Raw genomic sequence first — 17,527 nt, forward strand, 5'->3', positions numbered from 1 at the left:
GTGTGTGTGTGTGTGTGTGTGTGTGTGTGTGAGAGAGAGAGAGAGAGAGAGAGAAGTGTGTGTTGGCCTGAATAAACTTAGCAGCCAGTCTTGTCAGACATTTGAGTGCTAACATTCCTTCCTGACCTATTTGCTTTTAAGGTATACCCCAACAAAATGTTGCCACTCTATCACTTGGCATCAATTCCATATCTTTTGTTACACTCATTCTAAAGCAGGAAAGGAAACAGCGTAGAAAACCTGACCCCCCCATCCTGTCTGTGTATGAACTGGTGACTTTACACATACTCAATTAGTTCTGGAACCCTGTTCCTTGTGAGCCCACAACTCATGCTATGACCTCTGTCTTGGACTAATGGTTGATTCCTAGAAGGACCAGCAGAGCTTTAAGGCCAATAAATATACTCCTTCCGACTTCTGAAAATATTCCAGTTTGGAAAGGCCTTCCAAACTATGGTTCAGAGAGTCAGGACATCTGGAGGTGCACGGGTTCCGAGGAAAGGTTCGGGGACCGCCTTTCTGAACCCCGGAATGACATCAATTTGTAGTTAAATCACCTCCGTTGGAAGGACAATAGGGAACCACTTCAGATTATGAAGCATGTGGAACAGTTATCAGCTAAAGGGAAATCCTAGGCTAACCTTTTTTGTTGGTAGCCAGCAACCACTCAATAGGAATTAACAGCCAATTAGCCTAGCTTCCCTTTTCACAAGGAGTGAAGAAGTAGACATACTTTGCTTTTGGAGTTTATTAGTACACATAAATTGCCACAAATTTCTCTCTCATTATGCTTCCTGCCTTTGTGCACCGCAACCAGATTGATGTTCTCTATGGAGTTGATCGCCTCCTTTACATTGTACCACGAGCTACACATACTGTACTGCCAACCATTTCAGCATTCTCTTTTTCCTTTCTGTGTCATTACCACTTCCTTGGTACTCTCTAAGTACTGTACTTAAAGGTAGGGTAAGTGATATGTTTTTTTGTTTTTTTTCCATTGCTACAGAGTGTTTGTTCGGTCACAGGAGTCTCTCAAGCTCTTTAGTAAACAGAATATAGTACATTTTCAGGTAGGTGACAACATTTAAGCCAATCAGGAGAGAACTCTGAAAATGCATTTTCTAATAAAGAGCTGGAGACATGGGAGACTCCTTTTACTGAACAAACACTCTATTATAGCAAATTTAACACTTATTTTAACAAAAGTAAATCACTTACCCGACCTTTAAGTACAATTTTAGGTACTTTTACTTTACTCGAGTATTTCCAGTTTTCAATACTTTACACTACTCCACTACATCTCGGAGCAAATGTTGTACTTTTTACTCCAATACAATTATTTGCAAACTTGAGATACTAGTTACTAATTTTAATTATTATTATAAAACATACATTACCATTTTTTTAATACTACAAAAATAGTCAACAAGCTCACAACGCGTCGCAATGTATTGTGAGCTTGTAGATCTGCTATTTCTTTTAAGATTTTGGTACTTCTAAGTATATTTTGATGCCAATACTTTTGTACTTTTACTCAAGAAAAATGTTGAATGCTGGTCTTTCCCTTTATAATAGGATATTTCTATACTTACATTGTGGAATTGCTACTTTTACTTAATGCAAAAAAATCTCTCTCTCTCTCTCTCTCTCGCTCATCACTCTCTCTCTCCCTCAGTGGTGTCCATAAACCCCACTGTCAGACGAGAGGAGCCTCATCCACCATAGCTGCCTCTGCCTGCCTCCTGGGCCAGCCGTTTCTCCTGTCCTCCAGCCCCCCCCCCCCACCCCCCACCCCAGCCCTCTCCTAAGGGGTACGTTGTTGACTGTTCTATTCTTCCACCACCTCCGTCACCATGACAACCTCAGCCCTGCGACGGCAGGTGAAGAACATAGTACACAACTACTCCGAAGCGGAGATAAAGGTACAAGAAGTTGTGTGTTGATTCAACGGATGCACGTGCGATTAACGTGTTATAAAATACTTCTAATACAATATGTGGTATAGTTGCTGACAATACTTTGGTAATTCATTACACCATTATGTCAGTGATTCCCAATTCCCAACCTTTTCTGGACCCCCCCCCATCTGACCACTTAACATGTTTTATTTTAATGATGAATCAATCAATCGATTGTGTTCCGGCTTGGATCAATGGAACTAACGTAGTATGAAGTGTAGATGTAGAGCTAATTTGAACCACAGTTCTCTCTGATGGCGTGTATAGGTACGTGAGGCCACTTCTAATGACCCCTGGGGACCCTCGTCCTCGCTCATGTCAGAGATCGCCGACCTGACCTTCAACGTGGTGGCGTTTGCCGAGGTGATGGGTATGGTCTGGAAACGCCTCAATGACAGCGGCAAAAACTGGAGACACGTCTACAAGGTGAGCCTAATATTCACACACAACAGTAACGCTTGTCAATTCTCGAGTGATAAACGTGTCGTGCATCACCACCGTGCAACAACGTAGGACTTAGATTTAAGTAGGGCAGTCCTGTTGCCAGTTGAGTTAACCCATTAATTCCGGGAACGCATCTGTGTGACTTTAGATTTCTTTGGCTTTTCAAAAATAGCAGATCTACAAGCTCATAGCGCGGCACGAGTGCCACGCTATGAGCTTGTATATCTGCTATTTTTGAATAGCCAAATCTAATATTACAGAGATGCGTTCCCAGATTGAATGGGTTAAGTGACATTACTATTATTGTTCAGGTGACGACATACAATTCTTGTCATTTACAGATTTAGTCTACTTCTAGATCCAGTAGCTGTGATTGTACAGTAACTGTTACGTGATTTCAGGCCCTGACTCTGTTGGACTACCTGCTGAAGACAGGCTCAGAGAGGGTGGCCCAACAGTGCCGTGAGAATGCCTTCACGATCCAGGTACCCAACATACAGTACTACACACAATATGATATCATCATGTACTTGTTTAGAGTACAGACAAATGCATAGACATCAGGGGTCATCAACCTTTTTTGCACCACGGACCTCTTTCATATAGTCAATGTTTTCACACACCACCGAGGGGGCATGGTCGTGGTGGTGGTGGGGGGAGTGTCACAGATTGAAATAACCAATTAAATATCTATTAATTATTAAGCCACGATGTATATACAATTGTATTCACTTTATACTTGCATAATGGGGATATTTGAGATTGTTGACATGTTATCTGATTTGTTTCTATTTTGTAACTGCAAAATGTTGTAGCTGTAGGTTGTAGGTTTTCACTTCGTGGGTAGAAGGAAGTCTAATTTCTCTCCCCAAATCCTTGCTAATTTTTGGAACATCAAATATGCCATCTAGACAGTTCTAGTTTGGCTTTGAATGCAGCCAGTTTATCTGTCAACTTAAGTTCAGTTGCAATTCTCAACGGAGTATAAATAGGGCTTCACCCTCTTCCTACAGTGTCTGCATTAAACCTGCATCCACCCTTGTAACCACTAAGACCACTTCACTAAGATTGTCCCATGCATGCGTGGTTCATTCAGACACTGCGAGACTTCCAGTATGTGGATCGTGACGGCAGAGACCAGGGGGCCAACGTCAGGGAGAAGGCCCGCCAGCTGGTGTGTCTCCTACGGGACGAGGAGCGGCTCCGCCAGGAGAGGAGCCAAGCCTTGAAGACCAAAGAACGCATGGCCGGGGGAGGAAGCAGTGGAGGCGGTGGAGGGGGAAGCGGTGGAACAGGAGGAGCAGGAACAGGAGGAGCAGTAGCAGGAGGAGGAGGAGGGGCTGTTGCAGGAGGAGGAGGAGGAGGAGGAGGAGGAGGGGCCGTTGGAGCAGGGGCTGTTGGAGGCGGCGCTGTTGGAGCAATATATGGAGGTGTGCCCCCATCGTACCACCCAGGCAGGCGGACCAGCCAGCCCAGCATGGCTGTGCTCTATGGAGAGGAGTTCAGCCGCTCCAGAGGCTCGCCATCCTCCTTTAACTGTACGTGAACGCATGTTAGATTCACCCGTTTCATTTTGAAGGATGATTTTTGAACAAATGGGAAAGGAAACTGGAATGTTTGATGTGACATCCCCTACACCACTTGGTCAACAGCCACGCCCCAGGTGATTGTCAATGGATAGCCCTTCATGGAGAAAGGTCTGTCCACCTCGTGGAAGCCCAACTTTGTCTTGTCAACCTGTTGACAAGACGTTGAGGTTTCTGTTGAGGTTTCTGAACCAAAAAACTAACCCTATACCATAACCCTAACCTTAACCTCACATTATAAAACTAACCTTATAACCCTAACCTTAACCTCACATTATAAAACTAACCTTATAACCCTAACCTTAACCTCACATTTGTTGGGCTATTAGGACATGTTTTGGAGTCAAAATTAAGACACCCATGACAGGGTTTGAACCAGTGATCTTGGGAAGATCTACAGAAGATAATGTCTTAAAATAGTGAGCCACAGGGCTTGATGTGCTTTCACAGTTTGTTGGTGCTTTAAGTGTTGTTCTGAATGTTATTTGAAACACTATCCAGTGAAAACCATCTGGGAGGCATTGCAGGTCATCGACCAAGTGGTGAGGGAAAAATGATCGTCCAGCAACTCTCTTAACCTCCTGTAACTAGTGGGCTGGCAAACTGGCCAGCAGTAGAGGACTATGGCTGTACTGGGTTTTGTTTTAGTGCAAAATCTTGGTTTAAATGAATAAGGTTTTCCCAGGTTAAATAAAAGTTTGGGGAAAAAGAGCCATGGTTGGAAATCAACATGGTTAGTCAGGCAGAGTCATATCATTAACATGCATCAGGTGTTTGAGGCTCGAGACGATCACTCAGATGATCAATAATGCCGTGTCAGGCTGCAAACATTCAATGTCCCTCATTATTCCTTCTCCATCTCTTCCTCCTTTCTTCCTTTGCTCTACCTCTCCATCTGTGTATTCACCCCTAACTCTAAACCCCCCCCCCCCCCCCCAGCCTCTTCCTCGTCTCCCCGTGCAGCGTCAGATCTGGAGCAGGCTCGCCCTCAGACCAGCGGGGAGGAGGAGCTTCAGCTGCAGCTAGCCCTCGCCATGAGCAGAGAGGAGAGCGTTAAGGTAGTAGCACACACACAGATAAACACACAAGCACATCAAGTACAGTACAGTACAGTACACTGTACAATCCTCAGTGTTCATTTAAGTAAAAATGTACAAATGGACCATTTGGTTCGATTTGTACCCAGAAGAAGAAGAGGATGCTTTGATGTGATTGTGTATGCAGTATGCACCCAAATGAGATGATCTGAAAAGCTGTAGACACAGACCTACAGCATATGGGACTACATTGACTACAACACAGGACGAAAGTAGTTTGTGGGATTGCACATGCACACGCACACGCACACGCACACGCACGCACGCACGCACGCACGCACGCACGCACGCACACAAACTCGCGTGCAGCCGAGCACTCCTCTCTCTGTCCATGAGTATGTATATTCTGTAGGTTAAATTGTGATCTGAACAGTTTTCCACCCACAAACCTCCCCTGGTGACACTCCTTCCTCCCCGAGAGGATTGAGGAAGGGTATATATAACCTATAGCTTCTCTTATACTCCATTATGCAAGGGTTTCACTTACATGCTAACGATGAGTATTTATTAGGCTTTAATCTTTGCTCCTTATCATCTGCCTCATGACTGTTGTGATGTAGGATGTCTATAGCAGGACTGTGGTGATGTAGGATGTCTATAGCAGGACTGTGGTGATGTAGGATGTCTCTATTGCAGGACTGTGGTGATATAGGAAGTGTATCCCCTATAGCAAGGCTGTGGTGATGTAGGATGTGTCCTTATGTGCCCTTGCCTGCTGTGTTGCTCTGTAAAACTCTCAGTGTTCATTTAAAGGGAAAAACTGCCCATCCTGTGTCAGAGTAAATTAACAACTTAAGCCCTATTTTATATTTTAATGTATGATGGTGTTGCACAAAAATTGCCAACAAATAAAATGTATTAAAATTAATTAATTAATCAATTAAAAGCTCACAACGTGTTGCGGAGTGATGCATTGTGAGCTTGTAGGTTGGCTATTTTCACAATTTTTGAAAATGTCCTCGTATAATGCCCAGAATAGGAACACCAGGTTGAATGTGGTTAACAATGAGGATTTTACTGTGTGACCCTTCTAATAGGAATAATAATGCAAACGCTGCTAGTGATGTGGTTGATCTCTCTCCCATCTGCTCGTCCAAACTCACCCTATGCCCTTTATCAACTAACAACACACAAACAAACAAACAACAGACACAGATGTTGTTGTTTCTCTGGGTCAAGCCAACCACAGTATTTCTCAATGTGTGTGTGTGTTCACAGCATTGACGTGGTAATTATTCTGATGGTCCCATAATGCCGTCCCTTGCAGGAGCATCGCTGTCGCCAAGGAGACGAGTCTCTACTGAAGAAGGCCCTGGATAACAGCAGGCAGGATGGCCAGACAGGCACACGAGAGGTGGGTGTGTGGGGGGTACTGGGTGCATGGAAAGGCTGGCAGATGCATGTGTGTGTGCCTACAATGTGTGTGCGTGGGTGGCTGGCTATTGGAAGACATTGAAGAGGAGTGAGTGTTTGGTACATGACTGTACAGGCTTTTTTTTTTTTACTGTATGCAGTTATGGTGAGAGTATAACATGCAGAAATAGACAATCGAAAAAGACAAAGATTGGAGTTAACCACTTGTCCTATGCAAAAGGTTAATTAATTTTTTTAGATAGCCGATCTACAAGTTCACAATGCATTTCAAATACCGTAGGGTTTAAGGGCATGGGGGAATTGATAGAGAGCTGAGAGGGAGGAGTTGTATGCAGAACGGTAATGGCTTTGTCTCCTCTATAACCTTGAGCTCAGCATGACATTTGCCTGAATGCATGCTCCTTATCGTGCAGCGCACCAGTAATCTTATCTCATTGGCCTGTCACAAACCAATTGGAATCCTTCGCTGTCTACTGTACGTATACTAAGTTGCCATGGCTTGTGCTTGCTCATCTGTTGGTTGTTGTCCTTTTGGACATATTATATACAACAAATAGATGTTTATATAACCTAGGAGTAGGAACCTTGCGCACAGCACCTTCAAGCACCTTAAGCACCACGACAACGGTCAAACTGTTCTTGATTATAATTAGTTTTCTCGCCTTATTGTACACACACACATACTCTTATATGCCTGTCCATAATATGTAACAATAAAGAATACATTGAAGTAGAAGAGATAGATGAGGGGTTTAGGAGGGAGGAGAAGGGCTTTCTTGGTTCCTGAGTGAAGACAACAGAGACGTAACAGGAAGATACTTGTCTGTGGGCAGGTTGCAGTCACCCCATAATATCTGTCCTGTGACTACTGTATAATAGTTCTAATATTAGTGAATTGATTTATAGCCTGATTTTCCTCTCTGTAGTCCGCCATGTTGGACCTTGTGGACGTATTTGGTCCTTCCCCCTCTGAAGCTCCTACCCCCTCTAACGACCCCTGGAACACCGCCCAGCCCGCCTGTGATACCACCTCTGACCCCTGGGACACTGTCGGTGAGTGGATGGTCACAAACAACCAAAGACGTATGCATACACAAAACGTTGCAGAAACCTTGTATCTCCATATTTATTGATCCCACTGGAGAAATCCAGGCGCCAAAGACAGTACAGTAGTTAAAAACTGCCTAGACACAGCAGTAAATCGCCAAACACTATCACTCTATTTTGGTTAGTAAACCAATTAATGAATTCGCCCTGAACTGGGCAGAAAACAAATCCTGTCTCCCTGTCTCAGCAGCAGTCCAGTCTAGCACTCCTGTGGTTGGTAGCCCATGGGCTGCCCACACCTCAGCCACAAACCTGTCGAATCCCTGGGCCCCATGTACGGACTCCCCTACTGACCCCTGGAAAGCCACGCCCACGTCTTCCAGCCCCATCAATCATGGTTGGGAGAGTCCTTGTCACACAGGTGCTGTTAAAGGACGACTTCACCCATTTTCAACCTGTCTTCATATAATTGGTCCTCACTAATGCTCATGGGGAAAAAAATAAAATAAAATCTACTCTACTCTGAGTCTCATAGGAGAGCTGTGTACACTTCAGAAACCCGCCTACTAGTGACATAATCGTTTTCAGGATTTGTTTTCCAAACAAGATTTCAAAGTTTTGGATTTTTTACGTGAGAACAATGGCTTCCATTATAGCTAACTTTCCAGGCTTTCCAGGAATAGGAAGCCTGCAGTTTCTATTAGCTTTGATTCCCTATCGATCATGTCACTGGTAGGCAGGGCTCTGAACTGTCCACAGCTCTCCTCTGAGACACAGAGTGAGTAGACAGAAATGGTACCATATTATAATGAGCATTAGTGAGGACCAATTATATGAAGAAAGGTTGAAAATGGGTGAAGTCGTCCTTAAAAAAATACTGGTGGTTACCCTCGCAAGCACTCATCATCATTCGGACTCAAAGTCATACAGTGTTGAGCAATATGAATGCAACAACAATTAATCACTTCGATGATTACATTGAAGCTATCTGCACAATGCCATATGAGTCAAAATCTAATTATAAGATGTTTTGTTTGTTTTTTGTTCAAAGGTAAAAGCTCTATATTCTGATAGTAATCACTTTGTTCAGTAACAGGGGTCTCCCCATATCTCCAGCTCTTCAGTAAACAGAAAATACATTTTCAGGTGGGTTGCCAATTTCATCCAATCACGAGAGAGAACCCATTTATCAGCTTCAATTTTATATATTCCAGTAAAAACAATTCTGCTAATTCTTGTTTATCCAGCATGTGTTTTCTCTCCTGATTGGATGAAATTGGTGTCCTAACGTGATACCAAAGAGGTGGAGAGGCGGGGTCTGGGGAGAGACCCCTGTTACTGAACAAACACTGTAACAATGATTACTATCAGAATATAGAGCTATTTAACACTTATTTAGCACCTTCATCTGATGGTATATTTGACAAACCATGTACTGTACTTATCAGCAGTCATTTTGGTGTGCAGGGACTGATGGGACGGATCCATTCTCTGTACAAGAAGAGGAGCGGCCTCAATTCTCCCCCCAAAATGTCAGAATCACAGGTAGAATGACCCTTTCTCACAGGCCACATAAAAATAGATTTAGTCTTTAACTTTAAAAAAGGAAAACGATAAAAGTGCATAAGAATATAACCTGATACATTGAATGCTTATTGCCACCAGTCTGGTGAAGGTACACATCCCCATTTCCTCGCATCCTCACAGGCCTTTTGAAATGGTTTTCTATCCTCCAGATGCAGACGTGGATGAAGACCCGTTTGGCGTAAGAGCAGACCCTGACCCATTTTCTGGAGTAGAGAGCGAGCTCGACCCATTTGGGGCGGAGCCCCCAGTGAACCCCCTGGTAAACGGTAGAGGCACCGGCAGTCCAGAGATGTTTGACCTGTCCCGGCTCGCGCCTCCACTCGGCGCCCCACACAGACGCATGTGTCGGACCCCAGAGGCCTTTTTGGGGGCTACTGGGGCCTCCCTGGTCAACCTGGATGCCCTCATCCCGCCCAACGCAGCTACCAAGACGCACAATAACCCCTTCCTCTCAGGTGACTTGCACGCGCACGCGCGCGCGCACACACACACACACACACACACAGACACACACACACACACACACACACACACACACACACACACACACACACACACACACACACACACACACACACACACACACACACACACACACACACACACACGGTCAGACAGACAGACAGAGACACACACACACACACACACACACACACACACACACACACACACACACACACACACACACACACACACACACACACACACACACACACACACACACACACACACACACACACACACACACACACACACACACACACACACACACACACACACACACAAACACACACACACACACGCACACAAACAACTGAAATATTTCTTGAAAAGCTTGACAAAATGTTAATCTCTGTCTTCTCCTCTCTTTTCCCCCCCTCCCCCATTTCCAGGTCTGAGTGCTCCCTCTCCCACTAACCCCTTCCACTGCGACCAGCCTCGCCTCACCCTCAACCAGATGCGCCCGACCTCTACCTCCCCACTTCCTCCGCACATGCTCTCCTACAGCCCCTCCCTGCCCCTTCCTCTGCCTCATCAGCCCTCCGTCCTCCCTTCCTCCCTCACCCAGCCTCCGGCTGGCCTACTAGACCTCCCCTCCAATCTGCCGCGGCCTCTGCTCCCCCTCTCTCCCCGGCCGGCGTCCAACCCAAACTTACAAGCGCGCACACACAGCCACAACCCTTTCCTCTGAAGCTCCAGTGCCCCGACATCGCCTTCATCTCTCTCTCTGGGCTGTCGGGGGACACTGTGGAACGGACCGTCTAACAGTGAGTGGATTGGGCGAATCTATGACTCTGATCGAGACTCTCACTTGGTTTCACAAAGCCTGCACTGACTTGAACTGAAATACAGATCCGGATGTCTGATGTCAGTGTGAACACTTGAAATGGAATAAGCTCGGACTGCTTGTCTTTGTGTAAAGACACCTCAGCTGCTATATCTTGAACTCTCGAAGAAAGAATCTGCTCACACGCACACGCTGCGCGCACACGGTGCGCGCACACACACATACACAGATGCAAGCATATACTATACACGCACACACAGACACATAAACACACGGTCACAAACACACACATGTCATACTGTCAACAGGGTGTAGTATAAGTAGTCTTTTCAATGTCTTTCACCATCAACAGGGATGCCTTGGACTCAGGGCGAGTGTTTAGAACAACAGATGTTACTATTAACCACTTAAGCCCATATGTACTTAGTTGTACAACAAATGGCAAAAATAGCTGATCTTCAAGCTCATGATGCGTCGCAGTTGTGAGCTTATAGATTTGAAATTGATCACTATTTTTGAAAAATAAAATAAGAAATTGAACATTTTTGAAAATGTGCCCAAAATAGGGACACCAGGGTTAATGTGGTTAATGGTTGGGAGGAAGCCACTGATTGTTGATTGTAACCTTCAGCATTCACTGAAGCCCACCAGGATCCTTACTGCTGCTTTTTCACCGAGAGCATGAATGCACCACCTCCAGCCCCCACATCCCAAACTGTGGGCCAGGATGACACTACATCCCCCTGGACCCCCGTTATATTAATTAAACAATGAGATGTAAGAAAAAAACACGGCCGCCATTCTAAGCCCCAGTAGGAATCTTTCTAACTTTTTATCGCAATTTGGCTCCCGAGCCTGGCACATTCATCAATCGCACACAAACGTTCTGCTCCTGCAGCCTATAACTTACAGTACACTTAGTCGCACAACAGTTTCACTCACTGAAAAGAACTAACTTTTAAGCAAAAACAAAAATGCAGGGGAAAAAAAGCTTGAAAAGCTGTTATTTTCAGTGAGCAACATTGTCATACGACAGTATGAATTAGTCTTTAGGCTTTTGCTCCAGTCCCAGCTTATAGGAGAACTTCCTCTCTTTTGATGACTTAAATAAGATATTTAGCTTCCTAATTACTATGGAACAACAGGGGAAACCACACCTATTTATCAAAGTAAAACGTGAAACAATCAAGTCTTCTCTTCTGCCCATGCACAACTATTTTATGTTGCCTTGTCACACTAGACATAGCCAGCTCAACACCCACTAAATCAAACTTAGCTATTTCTATATCTCATCTCATGCCAGGGCTCAATAGCCACAGCAGGACACAAGTGGAGAGAAAAACGAGACTCAACCAGCTTAAATCAGATATACCTGGTTGAATTTTAACCTAAGCAAATCACTGATTGTAACTCTATCAGACCCGCGTGCCTGTCTCTACCGGCTGACTCACAATGCATTTCAGTCTGATTCACATTGGTGCAACAGAAGAGGACCTCAGGGAGAACACTCTGTCCCTCAGCCAATGAGATTCAACCTAACGGAGCGTACAGACGCTAGGCTTTTAGTAGTGCACTGAGTGACAGAATAACAGAAAGCACACAGGTGGGAAATGGAAGGCAGGGGAACACAGAAAAAAGGAGAGAGGGGCCGAGGAAAGATATAGATGGTATACTGTAGATGGAATGAGTTGAGATTTCACGAATGGATAAACACGGTAAACAGAGGCTGAGGTTAATAAGATTAACTCTGGGTGTGTTTCATTTAGGATTTACTGCGTGCCACCAGTAAAACCTAAACGAAACACACCCAGAATCAATGTTATAACCCTCGGCTGCATTTATCCATCTGTGAAACAAGCAGTGGTGGAAGAAGTACCACATTCTTTACTTAAGTAAAAGCATCAATACCACAATGTAGAAATACTTTGTTACGAGTAAAAGTCTGGTATTCAAATATACTTGAGTAAAAGTAAAAAAGTATAATAAAGTACTAAACTTAAAGTACCAAAATCAATTATGTACTCATTATGCAGAATGTCCCATTTCACAAATGTATTAAAAATCGTTTGAAAATAGCAGATCTACACGCTCACAACGTGTTGTGAGCGTGTAGATCTGCTATTTTCAAATAGTACAGTATTATAGGGTTGAAGTGGTTAATGTATGTTTTGTATCAAAATCTACAAAGTAACTAGTAACTAAAGTTTTCAAATAATTGTAGTGGAGTAAAAGTACAATATTTGCCTCTGAGATTTGGAAATACTCCAGTAAAGTAAAAGAAATAACTTAAACTTGTACAGTACTTGAGTAAATGTACTTAGTTACTTTACACCACTGTAACCTTCAGCTGCATTTATCCATCTGTGAAACATTTCTCTCTCCTTTCCTCTGCTGTGTGTGCTGTCCTGTGGTAGGCGCCAGAGGAACCGTGACAACAAGGCAAGATGTTTGGTCATCACTGCACTGAACTCGGACTATGAATGTGAAATGCCTGCCTATAGATAAACACAGGCTTGGTACATATCTAATAGAATGATTACTTATACGGTATTACATATACTACATCAATAAATGAATGGTGTTTGCATTACAGGTGGTATGGCGTGTGTATCTGATTGTGCTGCTGAAAGATCATTGTTTAGATTTGGTGTTTTTCAAACTCTAGTGGACGGGAGCAACTTTGCCTTTACAGGTATTGTAGCCTGGATCCTTTTCCATAATTGTAACCACACCCACTTATTCAAAATTGAGTGCCAGCTGCATTTCATGGTATGTTTTTTTCTTCTTTTTTTCTTATTGATAGAGTCAGTAGGCTGACAGGAAATTAGGGGAGAGATGGGGGGGGTGACACGCAGCAAAGGTCGTCGGGATTACCAGCCTAGGTGCCCGGACGGCTACGCCAACCGTCCGGGCCATGGTATGCATTTTATATCAGCCTACACTGCCCTGCTGAGTCCTTGGGATGTTGCCTTACAACACGATTAAACCATAGAATAGAACATTACATCAGTGAGGTCACAGTACACTTTGCACTGTATCTCCACTGTATTTTATTATGTAACATACGCTGTACATGCAGCAGTACACGTTAAATATAACCTGTATGTATACAGTAGTCAGCTTCTGTCTCCATCTTCTGCTTCTTCCCCATCCGTCAAACTGAAACAATGTCAGCGTCTCCATAGAAAATATATAGTTCAATCTCTGACTGACACAAACCAAGACAAGAACTATTAATGTATGTATAAAATAATCCACTGGCCAGGGGAGGGTGGATGTTTTGATGCACCTTTTCACCACTAGGTGGTAGAGTAAACACACTGTATATAGAAAACATTTGACTGTACAGCATATAAACAGGGTACAAAGCCACCAAGTAGCACTACTGTAGGTATTGTAGGTGGGTGGGTATTCACAGCCACTTGAACAGTGCATGTTGTATGGGAATGTGGTGGAGAGAATATGAGATGTTTTAAGAAGAAGCCATGATTGGTGGCTTGTAGAATTTCGCTGAAATAAACATTTGACTGGTGGCAGCCTCCTGTGATCTCATCAAAAAGTGAAATGGTAGCATCTTGTGGTCAGAAACCCAGAGCTTCCAATGAGCATATGAGAAATAGACAAGCAGTAACAGATTCTCTCACAAAGAACGCTGATCAACTCACTTATAAACATCTTTATCTTGCACTCTGATTCTGACTCATCCACCCACTCCTTCTCCTCCCACACACACACACACACACACACACACACACACACACACACACACACACACACACACACACACACACACACACACACACACACACACACACACACACACACACACACACACACACACACACACACACACACACACACTTCTTGGGTTTGGTCAGGATTTGTAGGTCCCATGGCCACAATCACGGGCCACTAATATTTATCAAATCTATAAAACATTGCATTGAGGCGCCAGTGCACATACACACTGATGCATGGTTAGGGATTTCCTTTCCATTTCTTTAAACAACACTGTTTATCAAAATCACTGACAATGTAATACTATATTCACTGTAATGCTCTCTGACAGTGTGTGTCTGTGCTTTGTCTATGTTTTTTCATTCAAGAGAAATCAAAATGACAAATGAAGAGTTTTCCGCATTCTGACTACATCTGGGTGAGAGAGTCAATAACATACAATTTTCCCAGACAGAAATCTAATGCCCAAACATTGAGGGAAAAGGGGATATTTCCAATGGATTCTTGCATCTACACTTACCCTGCCCTCCCCCACTGAATCCTGCACATAGGATAGACACACTCACACACTTGCCTTCCCTTTAATGTCTGGTATTCTTGTTCAAACAAACCCAGTGTTCGTACATCTAAACAGCCGCCTGGACCTCCGCAAAAGACAAGCACAATCTGTCTTATGTGCACAGTTTAATTGCAATACAGTACACAAGGTTTCATCTGGTGTTCATTTAAAAAGGACTGGCGTGATATGCTGCCCAGTGGCAAAAGTGTGCAGCTGAATGGAAAGATAGTGTCTTGGATCCCATATCCCAGAGAGAGGTCTTTCAATGCTGTTGTTCATGTCAGGCAACTGCTGATTTTAGATAAGATCTTTTCAAATGTTCTTTTCATAAGATGTTTTTCAAAAATAGCACATCTACAAGTTCATAGCACGGCACTCGCGTGCCGCGCTATGAGCTTGTATATCTGCTATTTTTGAAAAGCCAAGGTATGGAATATGGTTAAAGTGTTAAAATGATTGTGACGCTATATTAACTCATTTAGCTGGGGACCCTCTGGTACCCTCCCAAGGACCCCTGGGTGTCCCCGGACCCCACTTTGAGAACCAATGTTCTAAACAAATAGGCTACTGTTGTCATTGCACCTGCTGTCCATCAATGGGATTTTATTTTTATTTTGTCATGGTTGATCATACTTTGTTGCCCTCAAACGTCCTGCTGGGCTCTGGGAAAGATTCCTGTTGTGTGTTTGAAAGAAGCGCTGTTGAGTAACTAGTGAGTTGTGAGAATGGCTGAGTTGGAAGAAAGAAACGTCTGTTGCAACTTGCAAGAGTATACGGCCGTTGGGGAGCTGGACTAGGACCAGACTAAACCTTTACACACAGTGAGAACTGACTCACTCAGAACAAAGCTGGAGGGACATACTGTATAGCATCGACCTGAACCTCTGTATGATTTCAACATCATCATTTTCCTATTACGTTTCAGTTATTCATAGCTGCGCCGCTGTACCCTCTGCTATCATCCATCTCCATTACTGTATGTAGAAATGAATGTCTGGTCTCCCTCACACTGGGAGTCCGATCAGTCCAGTTCTCTCCAACTAGGGTAAATGAAAGTCCTCCAAACACTTTGCACATGCAGTGTATCTAAGAACACAGGACATTTATTTTCTCAATGACAGCAGTTATTTTGATGAGTACTACTAACACACACACACACACACACACACACACACACACACACACACACACACACACACACACACACACACACACACACACACACACACACACACACACACAGTGAGAGTTTGTCCAGATGCAGTATGTGGCCTTCCTTCTCCTGTACTTTTGTCTGACCATCTATAGCTGGGTAGCAGGTGTGTGTGTGTGTGTGTGTGTGTGTGTGTGTGTGTGTGTGTGTGTGTGTGTGTGTGTGTGTGTGTGTGTGTGTGTGTGTGTGTGTGTGTGTGTGTACGCGCGCGCGCGCTGATGTATCAGCCCATTCAACCAAACACTTAAGTTAATCAGTGAGTTATTTAACACAGGAAGCCAATCTACCCTTAATTATAAATACAATTTGCACACAGCGACCGGCACAAGAATAGTCTCTGGACTTCATGAGTCTGACCTCAAGTCTCTCTCTCTCTCTCTCTCTCTCTCTCTCTGATTGCCCCCTCCACCCCTCAGTTCCTCCTGTAATGAGGCAGTTGGCCAATATAAAGAAGTATTGAGGGTGATGAATAAAGCTAATTAGGCTGATCAAGATACTGCTTCAATGTGGTAACAATTAAACTTTGCGTGTTACATGACTCGCACGTGTGCGCGCACACACACACACACACACACACACACACACACACACACACACACACACACACACACACACACACACACACACACACACACACACACACACACACACACACACACACACACACACACACACACACGTGAGCGTGCGCACATACACTGTACATGTATACAGACCCTTTTAAACACACAAGCAGGTTCAATATTAATTTACAGTGATGTCTAAACTACTTCCTCTCCAAGAACACAGGTTCAACTATCACTCCAGATTCGAAACAAGTGTGTGTGTGTGTGTGTGTGTGTGTGTGTGTGTGTGTGTGTGTGTGTGTGTGTGTGTGTGTGTGTGTGTGTGTGTGTGTGTGTGTGTGTGTGTGTGTGTGTGTGTGTGTGTGAAAAATGAGATTGTCTAGAACTTATTTGCTTAACTGAGAAGGCAGAATGTGTTTTGCAAATAAGTGTTATAGAGCTCATTGTCTCTCCAGATTTTAAGTAAACAGATCATGCATTTTAAGTTCAGGATAAAAATGTCATCCAATCAGGAGAGAGAACTCATGGACTCAGGATAAACAAGTGAAATTGGAAGTGATGACGCAAAGAAATGAGCAGACAAAATTGGAACTGTGACACTATCAAATCAGACATTGACAAACCCCCTGAAACCCCCCTTCTGTATATTAAAGAGCTGGAGAGATGGGGATATACCCCTACCTTTGTCATTTAATGATCTTTTAATTGTCTTCAAATTCATGGTAAAGAAGTATTTTCATAGTCCCTTATGCGTGTGTGTGTGTGCGTGTGCGTGCGTGCGTGTGCGTGCGTGTGTGTGCGTGTGTGTTCCAGAGAGAAAAACACTTATTTAACAACCCATTAGCTCCATATCTGAGAGAAAACAGCATGGTGAAACACAATATTTCAGCCCATCCTGTTTTCACTCCTCACAGAGAGAAGCTCTCCTGACCGAGCTGCCAACATTAACACTATGAACATAGTCGACAGCACAGCGGGGCCAGGGAGGGTTCCACCAGCATGGTCTACGTGGCATTACTGACAAACACAGCGGCAGCAAGTGAAGGTTAAAGGTGCACAAAGATGGAAAT

General features: G+C 44.0%; 1 protein-coding gene across 1 annotated transcript; it reads left to right on the top strand.

Annotated features, from left to right (window-relative positions):
* Window positions 1-1,853: 1,853 nt before the first annotated feature.
* On the top strand, window positions 1,854-10,285 carry epn3b (epsin 3b; the record flags this gene model as incomplete). The annotated part of the gene is made up of 10 exons (XM_084071102.1): window positions 1,854-1,922; window positions 2,226-2,384; window positions 2,804-2,887; window positions 3,499-3,940; window positions 4,928-5,046; window positions 6,353-6,439; window positions 7,386-7,512; window positions 7,757-7,927; window positions 9,243-9,548; window positions 9,987-10,285. The coding sequence occupies 10 exons, from the start codon at window positions 1,854-1,856 to the stop codon at window positions 10,283-10,285; spliced, it is 1,863 nt and encodes a 620-aa protein (XP_083927228.1).
* Between the last annotated feature and the right edge of the window lie 7,242 nt (window positions 10,286-17,527).

This window comes from Gymnoscopelus microlampas (assembly GCF_963454915.1).
Source record: "Gymnoscopelus microlampas genome assembly, chromosome: 2".
NCBI classification, from domain to species: Eukaryota; Metazoa; Chordata; class Actinopteri; order Myctophiformes; family Myctophidae; genus Gymnoscopelus; species Gymnoscopelus microlampas.